General features: G+C 51.7%; 1 protein-coding gene across 1 annotated transcript; it reads right to left on the bottom strand.

Annotated features, from left to right (window-relative positions):
- Positions 1–1,304: 1,304 nt before the first annotated feature.
- LOC125427924 (acetyl-CoA carboxylase-like) lies at positions 1,305–9,674 on the bottom strand. The gene is made up of 5 exons (XM_048487492.1): positions 9,528–9,674; positions 7,952–8,055; positions 4,981–5,062; positions 4,460–4,605; positions 1,305–1,512 (listed from the first exon to the last, which is right to left on the bottom strand). The coding sequence occupies exons 1-5, from the start codon at positions 9,672–9,674 to the stop codon at positions 1,305–1,307; spliced, it is 687 nt and encodes a 228-aa protein (XP_048343449.1).
- Positions 9,675–15,047: the final 5,373 nt, after the last annotated feature.

Raw genomic sequence — 15,047 nt, 5'->3', positions numbered from 1 at the left:
GGGGGGACATGATAGCTATGTTTAAATATTTGAAGGGATGCCATGTCGAAGAGGGAGCAAGCTTGTTTTCTGCTGCCTCACAGACTAGGACACGGAGTAATGGATTCAAGGTGCAGGAAAAGAGATTCCACCTAAACATTAGGAAGAACTTCCTGACCGTTCAGGGCTGCTCGACAGCGGAATTCACCGCCTCGGGGGGTGGTGGAGTCTCCTTCTTTGGAGGTTTTTAAAGAGAAGTTGGATGAGCATATGTCGGGAGTGCTTTGATTGTGTGTTCCTGCATGGCAGGTGGATTGGACTTGATGGCCCTTCCTTGGGGTCTCTTCCAACTCTATGATTCGATTCTATACAGCTAACCTCCCAACAGCTTCGTAGGTAGCCCTCCGCATATCAAAGCTGGGAGACAGTGAAAAGGGATGGCTGCCCGAAGGCTCCTAGAGAGTCCATGACGGGGGTGAACATAGTGATTTCCAAGACTGCAACTCAGCCTCTCAGCCAGTACGCACCACCCCAGCTCCTAATGCGGCTGTCTACTTTAATTCTATGATTTTTAACCGACAGATTTAGTTTGCAGAGTCAATTCTGAAGAAAAGCAACATATGTTGAGATGATGCAACCAAGTTAGCAGCTGTGGAGCAGCAGAGGCATAGGAGGTTAAGAGCTCGTGTATCTAATCTGGAGGAACCGGGTTTGATTCCCAGCTCTGCTGCCTGAGCTGTGCAGGCTTATCTGGGGAATTCAGAGTAGCCTGTGCACTCCCACACACGCCAGCTGGGTGACCTTGAGCTAGTCACAGCTTCTTGGAGCCCTCTCAGCCCCACCCACCTCACAGGGTGTTTGTTGTGAGGGGGGAAGGGCAAGGAGATTGTCAGCCCCTTTGAGTCTCCTGCAGGAGAGAAAGGGGGGATATAAATCCAAATTCTTCTTCTTCTTCTTCTTCTTCTTCTGAAGAGGAATTCCTCCTTGGGTGACTAAAGAGAATGCTTGCCATTTCCCACCTTCAGATTTTTAAATTATTAAAAATATTTGTACATGTTCCTTTTTTTAAATCAGTTGGGTGACTTTTTAAGCCCCCTTTTAAAACTGTTAATTAAATCGACTAAGCACTGCAGCCCAAAGGGGAACATTTGGTTCCACTGGTTCCAAAGAAACTACACAGTCAAAATTGTTTAAAACCATATATAACAGCAGCAGAATCAAGGTAAATTTACGGTTTTTTCGTAGCAGCACAGCTAGCGTCTTTCCCCAGTGTCACCATCTTGGATTCCAATTAACTAATCAGGTATAAAGTTAGTAAGAAATTCTCAAAGAAACTGTTGCTGAGGTGGATTGGCCTCTGCCTTGTGGAAATAACCTTTTACCTCAATCTCAGCAAAGCACTGGCCTGAGAAAACATGGCCGCCATCTTCCACCACGTACTGGATGAGCTTTCCTGCCGAAGGCGAACGCAGAATGGACGGGTCGTTTTCCTTCTCGAAGACGCAGGTCTTGTTGCCAATGGTGATGCGGTACCTGGAAGGGGAAGCAGTTGAGGTAGACTGTCGAGACGGAATAAGAAATAACCTCTCAACTCATAATCTCATCCGAGGGAGGTGAAGAGCTCGCGTATCTAATCTGGAGGAACCGGGTTTCATTCCCGGCTCTGCCGCCTGAGCTGTGGAGGCTTCTCTGGGGAATTCAGATTAGCCAGTGCACTCCCACACACGCCAGCTGGGTGACCTTGGGCTAGTCACAGCTTCTAGGAGCTCTCTCAGCCCCACCTACCTCACAAGGTTTTTGTTGTGAGAGGGGGAAGGGCAAGGAGATTGTCAGCCCCTTTGAGTCTCCTGCAGGGGAGAAAGGGGGGCGGATATAAATCCAAACTCTTCTTCTTCTTCTAAAAGGCAAGGAGAGGTGGAGTTGAACCCAACAGAATTCCCTTGGGGAAGGGTCACAGCTCAGTGCTAAAACATGCACTTTTCCCTATCAGACCTATTTGGATTTGCATTCAGGAAGATCTTCTGGACTGTTAGGATCAGCCCACTCCCAGAGCCTCCCATTAGATGGGATCCTCCTTAACAGAGAATGACACCAGCATAGATCCCAATATATCCTGGAGTCAGAATACTGTTGGGCCATTAAAAAACACAGGATGGCAAACCCAAACATATGCAAACTGTTGGCGCAGCAGCTTTTCTCCCCAGTTAGGACTCAGAAAAGCTTAGAACAGCCATTCTGAACCCTGGGGTGCCGTGAGCATGTCCCAGGGGTACCGCGGCAACACTACTGCCCCCCCTCATTTTTGTGGTGTCTCCCACCGGTGCCAGCAAGGACATGGAGCTGGCCCATGGGGAGGGCCTGCCACAAGGTCAGCAGCCGCCACCACCCCCAGTGCTTCCCTTCACCCTGGGAGGGGAAGGTGGGGGGTGTGGCAAGCAGGGGCAATGGGAACAGTAGGTGGAGGGTGGCGGCAGGGGTACCGTGAGATATGAAGAGTGAGGTCAAGGGTACCCTGACCTCGAAAAGGTTGAGAAACACTGGCTTAGAATATTGTTTTCCCATCCTCCATTTTCTCACAACAACCCTGTGAGTTAGGCCAGGCTGAAAGTTAGCGACAGGCCAAGGTCACCCGGAAGAAGCAAGGATCCAAACCTGGGTCGCCCAGGGTACTAAGCCGGTCACTCACACACACGAACACATGAAGCTGCCTTGGACTGAATCAGACCCTTGGTCCCTCAAAGTGAAGGTCAGTATTGTCTACTCAGACTGGCAGCTGCTCTACAGCCCCTGGGTACCTACCAGGACACGGAGGACTCTGAACCCAAGGACAGTGCAGCCAGAGGAGGCTGCTCCAGAGGAAGACCTGGCAGCAGAGCCAACTCCCAGCCCTTCCCTGATTGATGATGTTCAGGTGGAGGAGCCTGCAGATCCTTCTGTGCACAGGCGGCAGAAGCAGAGGCAGCTGCTTCAGAAGCAAAGAAGGAGTGCTTGCCTGGCAGCAAGAGGTGATGAGGTGAGTGTAGAGATGCTGAGAGAGTGTTCTGGCACCCTGATTCTTTTTCTTCCCTGGCCTGTCTCTAGGTGTCATGAGTCAGCCCCTGGGTACCTACCAGGACATGGAGGACTCTGAGGCAGAACTCAAGGACAGTGCAGTCAGAGGAGGCTGCTCCAGAGGAAGACCTGGCAGCAGAGCCAACTCCCAGCCCTTCCCTGATTGATGACGTTCAGGTGGAGGAGCCTGCAGATCCTTCTAGGGAACCCAGTGATGAGCCAGCTGTGCACAGGAGGCAGAAGCAGAGGCAGCTGCTTCAGAAGCAAAGAACGAGTGCTTGTCTGGCAGCAAGAGGTGATGAGGTGAGTGTAGAGATGCTGAGAGGGTGTTCTGGTACCCTGATTCTTTTTCTTCCCTGGCCTGTCTCTAGGTGTCATAAGTCAGACCCTGGGTACCTACCAGGACATGGAGGACTCTGAGGCAGAACTCAAGGACAGTGCAGTCAGAGGAGGCTGCTCCAGAGGAAGACCTGGCAGCAGAGCCAACTCCCAGCTTGATGATGTGCAGGTGGAGGAGCCTGCAGATCCTTCTAGGGCAGGGGTGGCCAATGTAAGGCACCCCAAATGTTTATGGAGTACAATTCCCAACCTATGGCACCCCAGATGTTTATGGAGTACAATTCCCACCAATTGGCCATGCTGGCAGGGACTGAAGGGAATTGCAGTCCATGAACATCTGGAGTGCCATAGGTTGGCCACCCCTGTTTTAGGGAAACCAGTGATAAGCCAGCTGTGCACAGGAGGCAGAAGCAGAGGCAAAGAAGGAGTGCTTGTCTGGCAACAAGATATGGGAGAATAGAAGTCTCTGCGTCTGATGGGGATTAACTCCTCACAGAATCCCAGCCCCCCTGGACAAGGCTCTCTGAGAGAACTGTGACTGGCCCAAGGTCACCCAGCAGGCTTTATGTGGAGGAGCAGGGAGTCAAACCCAGTTCTCCAGATTAGAGTCCACTGGTCTTAACCACTACACTAACCTGGATAGCTTTAAAAGGGACTTGGACAGATTTATGGAGGAGAAGTCGATTTATGGCTACCAATCTTGATCCTCTTTGATCTGAGATTGCAAATGCCTTAACAGTCCAGGTGCTTGGGAGCAGCAGCAGCAGCAGCAGGCCATTGCTTTCACATCCTGCACATGAGCTCCCAAAGGCACCTGGTGGGCCACTGCAAGTAGCAGAGAGCTGGACTAGAGGGACTCTGGTCTGATCCAGCAGGCTCTTTTTTATGTTCTTAAGGCCATAGCTTTCACATCCTGCAGGTGAGCTCCCAAAGGCACCTGGTGGGCCACTGCGAGTAGCAGAGAGCTGGACTAGATGGACTCTGGTCTGATCCAGCTGGCTTGTTCTTATGTTCTTATGTTCTTACACCACACTGGAGAAGAGGGATTTTTTTCTAAATTGCAGCTCTGAGGACTGCTAGGGAGGGCTACCTGTCCACTTCCTCCTTCATATAAGTGGTGTAGCTGCTTCCGTCGTATGATAAAAGAAGCCCCCCATCGCTGAGCCGGTGAACATCGACCTCTACGCAGGAGCCGTTCATAATGACCACGTAGGAGTTTGGAGACTGCCGGGTCACCTGCAAGAGTGAAGGAATATATGGCAGAAGAGAATGTCCAGGTTAGCTACGGAACACAAGCCTGATTCTTGCAGCACTCCTGAACTATATAGGTTAATCCATAGGCAGGGGGTCACTATGTGACTACTCAGAGCACAGCAAGGGAGTGGGGTGAACTTTCACCAATAATCACTTAACAGCCTTCTGGCTGTTTCAATATCAATATCAATAAACCAAGTGAGCTGGTTTCAGTGCAGATTATAACATTCGTTTTACTGATTTTGACTTTCTGGAACCTGCCTCGGATTTGATTGGAAGTGCAACGGAGAACGGGTGCTGAATAAAGAGAGGAAGTAGAACTGGGACTACATATCGCTTTCAAGAGAAACACAATACCTTCATAACGTACTTCTTCCCTTCGTAAATCAGTTCGACATCCACAGTGTTCAGAAGTGTATGAGCAGGCAGGACTTGGCCCCTGAAAGATGGCAGGGAAGCGTTGTTGAACAGAACAGTCATAAGCATAAGCATTTTATTGTCATTGTGCACGCACAACAGAATTTACAGCAGCATTCCTCGATGCACACTATTTCAGACTCATGCCCCATCCTCACTTTCCCCTTCTTCCACCCATCCCTGCACAGCCCCGAACACATCAACACGAAGCCGCGGAGTTCAGCATGGCCACAGCTCTAGAGTAGAAGCTGTCTCTAAGCCTCTTTGTCCTAGTTTTGATAGACCTGTATCGTCTGCCGGATGGTAACAGCTCAAAAAGAGAGTGTGCTGGGTGAGACGGGTCTCTCAGAATATTTTGGGCTTTCTTTAGGCTTCGGGAATGATAGAGTTCTTCCAAGGAGGGGAGAGGGCAGCCGATAATTCTCTGTGCAGTCGTGATCACCCTTTGGAGCGCCTTCCTATCTGCCACTGTGCAACTGGAGAACCATACACAGTTGCAGTAGGTTAAGACACTCTCTACAGCACAAGCCGGTTTCCAGTCAGCTAATGATTAAGAGAGGACCAAACACACGGATCTGCTTTTGGCTGTTGAGGTTTTCCCAGGCTGTGATTCCAGGCACAGAAGAGTTCAACAGGACACTGGTCTTCTTCACCCTGTTTTTTTTATACATTTTTATACATTTAAGTTTGGATGGGGATTATGGATATCAGTGGATCTTTATAAAAAGCTATTTCAAACCCTGCCTATGAGAAATTTACCTGTTATTCGTTTAAAGCACTTCCATGCCACCTCTGTCTTCACCTGTGGGCAGAAGGCGACTGTAGAGGGGAAACGGACAAATCTCCCTGGGTAGGGAGTTCCAAAGTTTGGGGGCCATGATGAAGAAGGCCCTTCCTGAGCAGCTTCCTGTAGACCAGAGGTCTTCAAACTATGGCCCTCCAGATGTTCAGGAACTACAATTCCCATCAGCCTCTGCCATCATGGCCAAGTAGCAGGGCTGATGGGAATTGTAGTTCCTGAACATCTGGAGGGCCATAGTTTGAAGACGCCTGCTGTAGACTCAGATTGGGGGAGGGGGGCACCCAAAGCAAGGCCACCAAAGAGTGGACAGAGAGGCTCATATGGAAGAAGGTAGTCCTTCAGTTAAGCTGGCCTCAAGCTGTACAGGGTTTTAAAGGTCAATACCAGAACCTTGAATTGAGCCTGGAAGCAAACAGGCCGTCAGTTTGCTTCCAACTGGACTGGAATGATCTACTCCAGAGGTGTCCAACTCTGGCGCTCTAGATGTTCATGGGCTATAATCAGAGGTGGGATCCAGCAGGTTCTCACAGGTTCCCGAGAGTAGGTTACTCATTATTTGTGTGTGCCGAGAGGGGGTTACTAATTGGGGATGTTGCCACGTGATTTTTGCCTTAGTTACGCCCCTCCTCTCAGCAGTAGCACGCAGAACTTGAAGCAGTCTAGCAGGAGGTGCACCGGCGTGCGTGGCAGCCTGCGCCTGTGTGCATTCGTTTCCCGCCCAAGGACCGACGCAGTGGCTGCGTCCTTGCCACAGCCCCGCCCAGGAATGCCGCGCCCCCGAAATGCCCGCCCCTGCCGTGCCCCGCCCACCACAGTTTGAATCCCACCACCATGGGAACCTGTTACTAAAATTTTTGGATCCCGCCACTGACTATAATTCTAATCAGCCCCTGCTGGCATGCCATGCCAGCAGGGGCTGATGGGAATTGTAGTCCATGAACATCTGAAGCGCCAGAGTTGGACACTCCTTACAACCCACTCTAGCCAACCTCCCGGCTGAAGCATCCTCTACTAACTGTAGCTTCCAGACCATTTTTAAGGGCACCCTCGCATAGACAGCATTGCCATGATCTAATCTACGTGTCGCCAGGAGACGCACCACAGTGGTCGGATCCTCTCAACCTGGGAGGAGTTGTAATTGGCACCCCCGGCCACCGCTGACCCCTGGTTATCCAACAGGAGGGCTGGGACCAGCAGCAACAAAGCTATGATGGAACACCCCTCCAGGACAGGAGGTCTCTCGATTCCTGGATCAAACCCACCTGCAGAACCTCTGCTTTGTTGGGACTGTTTCAGTTGGGGGGCGGGGTCCTATGAATGAGTGATCTCCAAAATGTCCTATCATGAACGGCCTTGTTCAGGTCTATGAAAACGGATGATGGCAGCGTTCTGGACTGAGTCAATCCATCTCCTGCTGGGTCTTCCTTCCTCTTTTCCTACTGCCTGCAATGTCATCCAGTGGCGTAGGAGGTTAAGAGCTCGTGTATCTAATCTGGGTTTGATTCCCAGCTCTGCCGCCTGAGCTGTGGAGGCTTCTCTGGGGAATTCAGATTAGCCTGTGCACTCCCACACACGCCAGCTGGGTGACCTTGGGCTAGTCACAGCTTCTCGGAGCTCTCTCAGCCCCACCCACCTCACAGGGTGTTTCTTGTGAGGGGGGAAGGGCAAGGAGATTGTCAGCCCCTTTGAGTCTCCTGCAGGAGAGAAAGGGGGGATATAAACCCAAACTCTTCTTCATCCCTGGCCTAACTGCCTTTTCCAGCAACTCTTGTCTTTTTCATAACATGAGGAAGATACAATAGCCTCAGTTTTGTCATTTTAGCTTCTAGGGCCGGGATCTGCAACCTGCGGCTCTCCAGATGTTCATGGACTACAATTCCCATCAGCATGGCCAGTTGGGGCTGATGGGAATTGTAGTCCGTGAACATCTGGAGCGCCATAGGTTGGCCACCCCCTGCCCTACAGGGTGGCCATGAATCGGATGCACCCAAACAGCACTTTCCTCAACCACCACAAAACTACGCAGCCCAAAAGGACACAGCCGCCGCAGGAAGGTTTGTGGGCGACCAATCAGAAGTGTGCTTTTAAATACCCAATGTCCAGTCCTACCTCTCCAGGGAGTGCAGGAAGTTGGAGACGCTATTCCGAAAGCTCACGTCGGCAACGTGAAGAGCCCCACACACGACTCCGAGCATGGTGTCCGGCCTCTCTGCCTGGGGAGAAAAAGGAGAAAGATGTTTAATGTTACTTGAGAGTTCAGACGGCTTTGGCTCAGATCCACCGCTCTGGCTTGTCACTCACGGACCCCCAAGTTCAGCCCCCAACATCTCCAATGAAAGGAGCCAAGGCAGGTCAAAACTTCTCCCTGTCCAAAATCCTGGACAGCCCCAGAGCACTCTCAGTCTGGGGGGTGGGGAGGAGAAGGAGTGCACATGAGTGCAGTCCTAAGAGGTGCAGAGGGAAGGATGAGGGCAGTCCTAAGAGGTGCAGAGGGAAGGGTGAGGGCAGTCCTAAGCGGTGCAGAGGGAAGGATGAGGGCAGTCCTAGAGGTGCAGAGGGAAGGATGAGGGCAGTCCTAAGAGGTGCAGAGGGAAGGATGAGGGCAGTCCTAAGAGGTGCAGAGGGAAGGATGAGGGCAGTCCTAAGAGGTGCAGAGGGAAGGATGAGGGCAGTCCTAAGAGGTGCAGAGGAAAGGATGAGGGCAGTCCTAAGAGGTGCAGAGGAAAGGATGAGGGCAGTCCTAAGAGGTGCAGAGGGAAGGATGAGGGCAGTCCTAAGAGGTGCAGAGGGAAGGATGAGGGCAGTCCTAAGAGGTGCAGAGGGAAGGATGAGGGCAGTCCTAAGAGGTGCAGAGGGAAGGATGAAGGCAGGAGGCCAGACAGACAGCAGTAAGCCAGGAGAGGCAGGAACTAGACATGGCCACGGGACGGTAGGTAAAAGGACCGAGCAGGAGGAAGTGGAGGAGGAAGAGTCAGCTCCTGAGGTCTCGGGCCTCTGCCATCCCCGGGACAAGGCAGGAGGCATTCCCAGTCAGAAGTAAGGTGGGCTGCAACACCTTGGACAGCAGAGGTCTACCACACGGCTCAACCTTGCAGGAACGGCAGCAAAGCTAGAAGCGGCAGCTGAGGAACGCCGCCAAGAAACCGGCTCGGAACCTGAGCCGGAGCCCGAGTTGCCAGCAGGCCTGGAGAACGAAAAAGGCCTTGTCCCTCGAACAGAGAATTAATAAGACGCTGCTGTTTTATCAGGTAGTGGTAGAGTCAAGTTTGGATTTATACCTCCCCGCTGTCAGGACTTCAATTCCCAGCAACCCCCAGTTCCCGCCTTTTTGCATTGGAGCGGGAAACAGGGCTGGGGAGCGACAGCAAAGCGAAACTATGTAGCTCCGTCAGCACCAATGAGAGACCGGGAAAGCTGATTGGTTGCTGCCTGTTTTTGTACATAGAATAAATAATGGAACTGAGGACAAGAATCCTCGGTTCCAGCACCCTGCAGCTAGGGCAGTGGTGGCGAACCTTTGGCACTCCAGATGTTATGCACTACAATTCCAGCTGGCTTGTTCTTATGTTCTTATGTTCCATCACTTTATGTCAAGAAGCATTCATGTTTGTTAGCAATAACTTGCTCCCCTCACCCCCCCCACCCCCTAAGTATTTTTAATCTAATAAAGGAACCCCGATCTCACCTGCACTTTCTCTGCAATGAGCCGATCCAACCAGCCAGTATCGATGCGGTTCTGTTGGAAGCTCTCAGTCTCCAGTAGCTTGATCAGGTACTCCACTGTAGTCCGGAAGTCTCCACGGATGGACAGCTCCTTCAGAGCCACGACCATATTTCTGGGGGCAGAAGGGAGCACAATATCTGAGAAGAAACGGACGGGTAGGGTCACCGATCCTGGTTCGGGAACCCTGGAGATTTGGGGCCTGGGACGGGGGCAGTTTAGGGAGGGAAGAGACTTTATGTAAGGAATTCCCCTGGCGGCATTATATCCATAGAAGCAGAAATAAAAGGCTTTTGGGGTGTAAAAGACCGTTTATTCAGACATCTTAGAAAGCTCACGTACACGCAGTGGCAGGAATAAGATCTCCCGCCAGAAACACAGGTTATAACTCTGTCCATCCCATTCCCCCTCCCGGATTCCCATGGGAACAGAGGTCTCATCTCCCTCGCAGAGATAAGGTCTCCGCCGGAGAAGCTGGCCCATCGCCCGGGCTGTGGAATGTAGTCAAGGCCAGGCGGCTGCCCCGCTCATCAACACCATTGAATCCTTTACACTCTGCCTCCCTTAAAAAAGACCCCTCCCCCCCAGGTTTGTGCGGAAAGGCGCGGTGGAAAGCAGAAATGAGGGCGGGGGCGTCAATATTTTCGGAATAAACCCATTGATTATACCCAGAGGAATACCCCACCCAAGAGACTAAATATTGTAAGCGTTTGCGATTAAAGCGAGAGTCCAGGATGGCGTCAATTTCGTAATGCTTGTGGCCATCAATAATAGTCGGTGGGGGTCTCTCCGGTGGGTCGTGCCAGGCATCGGAAACGGGAGCCTCCTTGAGTAAACTGGAATGGAAGACAGGATGAATATTACTAAGAGAGTTAGGCAAATCCAATCGGGCAGTGACATCATTAATCACTTTAGTAATCTGAAAAGGTCCCACGAATCTTTTGCCTAGTTTTGAAAATTTATGCACGTCTCTGAGATTTTTGGTAGACAAATACAACCAGGCGCCCACACGCAGAGGGAAATCCGAGCGGTGCTTATCTGCTTGCAGCTTTTGGGAGTCTTTAGCCTGCTGTAAGGCAGTCTGGACCATTTTCCACCCCTCAGCCAGAGATGAAATCCACTGCTGAAACTCCGGAGGATCCAGTGCTTCCGCAGGCAGTTGCGGCAACGGCGGGAAGGAGCGACCGGACACAATTTCGAAGGGGGTTTTTTTTGTACTGCTATGAACCGCATTATTATAGGCGTACTCTGCAAACGGAATTAGCTCGCACCAATTGTCTTGGTGGTAGTTGGTGTAACAACGTAAATACTGCTCTAGGGTTCTGTTCGTTCTCTCCGACTCACCGTCACTTTGAACGTGGTAGGGGGCGGCAACCGCCGGGGCGGCCCCTAACAACCCTAGAAAAGCTTTCCAGAACTTTGAAATGAATTGGGGGCCGCGGTCGGAGACCACCTTAACGGGGGCGGAGTGTAGACGGTAAACATGCTGAATGAACAGACGCGCTAACTTAGGAGCGGAGGGGATGGAAGCACATGGGATGAAATGGGCTTGTTTAGAAAATAAGTCCACCACCACCCACAAGACCGTGTTGCCATGACTTTCTGGCAAATCTGTAATAAAATCCATGGAGATGACTTCCCAGGGGCGGGAGGCCACCGGGAGAGGTTTCAACAGACCATGGGGTTTTCCCGGAATGTTCTTGGCTTCTGCACAAACAGAGCAACCTTTAATATACGTCTCAATGTCCTTGCGCATCGCGCGCCACCAGAACTGACGGCGGGCCAAATGCAGAGTTTTTAGAAAGCCAAAATGTCCAGCCGAGCGGGCATCATGGCAGGCCTCGAGAACCTGCTTACGGAGGGGGGGAGGCACGTACCAACACTCCCCCCGCCGCCAAACGCCATTCTCCAAACGCAATTGGGAGTCACCTTCCTCCGCCGGAGGCTCGCGCAGCCCCGCCTCCTCGAGTTCCCGTAGGAAAGGAGAGACCAGGCTGGGAATGGGCGGAGAAGGAGGAGCGGATGTCTGAGATCGGGTGACAGCCAGCCCCAATTGGGAGGGGGAGAGAACAGTGCGCGGGATGTCCCGTAAGGCAGCTCCACCCCCCTCCCCGGGTAGGCGCGAGAGCGCATCAGCCAGTTTATTGGTTTTTCCGGGAAAAAAATGGACTGTGAAAGAGAAACGAGAAAAGAAATCGGCCCAACGAAGTTGCTTCGCGGACATCTTGAGGGGGGTGGAGAGGGCGGCCAAGTTCTTGTGATCCGACCAAACCTGAAAGGGGTGTTTAGCCCCCTCCAGCCAGTGGCGCCAAGTAGAGAGTGCTACTTTGATGGCCGCAGTCTCTTTATCGCCTACAGTCCAGTTGAGTTCAGCACCGGAGAATTTCTTTGATAAATAAGCACACGGAACCAGCCTATCATCTTTATTTCTCTGCAACAGGGCTGCCCCAAGCGCTTTGTCCGAGGCATCCACGTGAACCACAAACGGGAGATCTGGGTCAGGGTGCTTTAGGATAGGTTCGGTGGTAAAAGCAGATTTTAAAAGCTGAAAGGCCGTCTGACATTCTTCAGACCAGGAAAGGGGGGCCCCGGGCTTGGCGGTCAGTGGATCTTTACCCTTAGTGCGTAAGAGGTCTGTGAGAGGGAGAGTCAGTTCAGCGAATTGGGGTATAAAGTCACGATAGAAATTAGCAAAACCTAGAAAAGATTGGAGTTCTTTTCGGTTGGTAGGGGCAGGCCATTGGAGGACTGCATCAATCTTAGCAGGATCCATTTTTAGGCCCTCGGGCGAGATCCGGTAACCCAAATAGTCAATAGAGGTTTGGTGGAAACAGCACTTGGAAAGTTTGGCAAAGAGGGAGTTGTTGAGCAAACGTTTCAATACTTCCCGAACCAATGCTTCATGCTCCTCCATGGTTTGTGAATAAATTAACACGTCATCTAAGTACACCACTACTCCCTTGTACAATAAATCATGGAGAACTTCGTTGATAAGGGCCATAAAAGCTCCGGGGGCCCCACTTAACCCGAATGGCATTATTAAGTATTCAAACTGTCCAAACTTTGTGTTAAATGCAGTCAAGTGTTCATAGCCTTCAGCAATTCTGACCCTGTAGTAAGCTTCTCTCAAGTCCAATTTAGTAAAGATGCGTCCCTTGCCCAATGCGTCTAAAAGGTCCTTGATTAATGGCAAAGGGTATTTATTGGATAGGGAGACTGCATTGAGTCCTCGGTAATCTGTGCAGAGCCGTAAAGACCCATCTTTCTTTTTTACGAACAATACAGGAGCAGCATGTGTGTGTTTGGTAGCCCGCCGTATGAACCCGCGAGCGAGGTTCTTGTCTAAGAAGGCACGAAGTTCCTTCTCCTCATTGGGACTCATCGCGGTGGAATTCTACCCTTGGGCAGTTGCGCCCCTGGCTGTATTCACGATTTTGCAGTCAGGATGCTCTATGGAGGCAACAACTGATCGCATTCTTGTTCCTGAAATACTCTGGCTAGATCTTGGTATGCATGATTGGATACGGTGGAGAATCGGGAGTGTCGCTGATAGAAGCCAGGGGGTGTGTGTGTCAAGAGAAGCCGAGTTTTCCCCCCAATTCATGTATTGTTCACCGCGGGGAGGGGTCAGTGAATTCTAAGATCCTTTCTTTCCAAAGAGATTTTGGTTCATACAACAACAACCATGGCATACCCAGAACTATAGAGTGTTTGTACTGGCGCCAAAATAAAACTAATTTTCTCCCAATGGTCGTGAGAACCAGTTGCGTTTTTGAACTGGGCTGGTCCCTTAGCTCCCGAGAGGACTACCGTCCATTGGAGTGAATGGTATATAAGGCTTAGCCAGGGGGACTTGGTCTGGAACCTAGCTCCCTCCGCCACCAGGGGCCGCATTAAGCAATGGGAGCAACCAGAATCCCACAAAGGGCTGAGGCTATAATACGGGTATGCTTAGCGGGGTTAGCCAGAAACGCTTGGATTGTAATGGGAGCGCTGCCTTCACTCACCGCGTCTGGAGTCGAACCCATGTCCATGGGGGCTGAAGAAAGGCAAACGACTACTTCCCCCTCCTCTGGAGTGCGCCTTCGATGACTGCCTTAGATGAGCCTGTTGGGGGCGGCCCGGATTTGCGCGATGGCTTGGCAGATGGAGTGCTTGTGGCGGCGGAGCGATTTAGCTTCTGCTTTTTCGGGCGGTTGGCGGCCAGATGACCTGGTCCTCCGCGGTAAAGTACACGGTGGTCGGCGGCGGCGCTCGGAGGTGGTCTCGGTGGAGGCGGCTGGAAGGCTTGGTGAAGCGCAGTGGCAGGTTTTGGGCGTGAGCCTCCGGCACGATTACTCCAAGCGAGACGCATACCTGGGATCCCAGTTCAATCCAATCAACAATAGTCGCGGGGAACCCGAATTAAAAACACCACCGTTTCACGCAGCTTGCAATTAGCAACTGGCATCCGAGAAGTATTAGCATTTCATGCGCTCAGAATACTCAGGAGGGAGTCGAACAGCTTGCGCCGCATACGAAATTCACGGGCAAATTCTGCAAACGAGCGGTTGCCTTGCTGAATAGTTTTGATGAGATGCCCGGATGGCTTCATTTTCCGAAGCACCCGGATCTTGGAAGGCGAACCCTTAGGAAGAACTGGAGGAATGCGGGCACCGTGCGAGTATCTTCATCTTGCAGGTTCAAAAGAGTCACAAACCAGTCGGCTGCCGCCCCATCCAGGACTGAGCCGATGTCCCGTATTTTTTCGCGCTCAGACCGGTATAAATCGTCATAGTCTTCCATGTGGGCATCGAGTTGCAAGATGAAGTAGGGAAGTTTGGAAGCGGTCCCATCGAAACGGGCAGGTATTGGAGGTCTGTAGTATCCCCTCTCCACGGCCCTTGGCGCCCGCAGGGGCGGCGGTTGCGCAGGTTGAGCAGGTTGAGGCAGCGGTTGCGCAGGGGGGGCCGGAATTCCATAGAAGCAGAAATAAAAGGCTTTTGGGGTGTAAAAGACCGTTTATTCAGACATCTTAGAAAGCTCACGTACACGCAGTGGCAGGAATAAGATCTCCCGCCAGAAACACAGGTTATAACTCTGTCCATCCCATCCCCCCTCCCGGATTCCCATGGGAACGGAGGTCTCATCTCCCTCGCAGAGATACGGTCTCCGCCGGAGAAGCTGGCCCATCGCCCGGGCTGTGGAATGTAGTCAAGGCCAGGCGGCTGCCCCGCTCATCAACACCATTGAATCCTTTACACTTTAGCAGATATAATGCCGCCAGGGGTGGTCAACCTATGGTGCTCCAGATGTTCATGGGCTACAATTCTCATCATCCCCTGGCCAATTGGAGCACCATAGATTGGCCACCCCTACAGTAGACTCTGCTTAGAGCAGCTGTTTTCTCCAGGAGAACTGATCTCTGTTGTCAAGAAGAAGAAGAAGAAGAAGAAGAAGAAGAAGAAGAAGAAGAAGAAGAAGAAGAAGAAGAAGAAGAGTATG

This window comes from Sphaerodactylus townsendi, linkage group LG03, assembly GCF_021028975.2.
Source record: "Sphaerodactylus townsendi isolate TG3544 linkage group LG03, MPM_Stown_v2.3, whole genome shotgun sequence".
Lineage (NCBI taxonomy): Eukaryota > Metazoa > Chordata > Lepidosauria > Squamata > Sphaerodactylidae > Sphaerodactylus > Sphaerodactylus townsendi.
This window is presented reverse-complemented; position numbering and strand designations above follow the sequence as displayed.

Coding starts and splice junctions, on each gene's coding strand:
- LOC125427924 (XM_048487492.1), bottom strand. CDS start 9,674: ATGGTCGTGGCTCTGAAGGAGCTGTCCATCCGTGGAGACTTCCGGACT. Junction 5,063..7,951: donor TTCCTGCACTCCCTGGAGAG/GTAGGACTGGAC, acceptor GCCATCTTTCAG/GGGCCAAGTCCTGCCTGCTC. Junction 1,513..4,459: donor ATGAAGGAGGAAGTGGACAG/GTAGCCCTCCCT, acceptor TTCCCCTTCCAG/GTACCGCATCACCATTGGCA.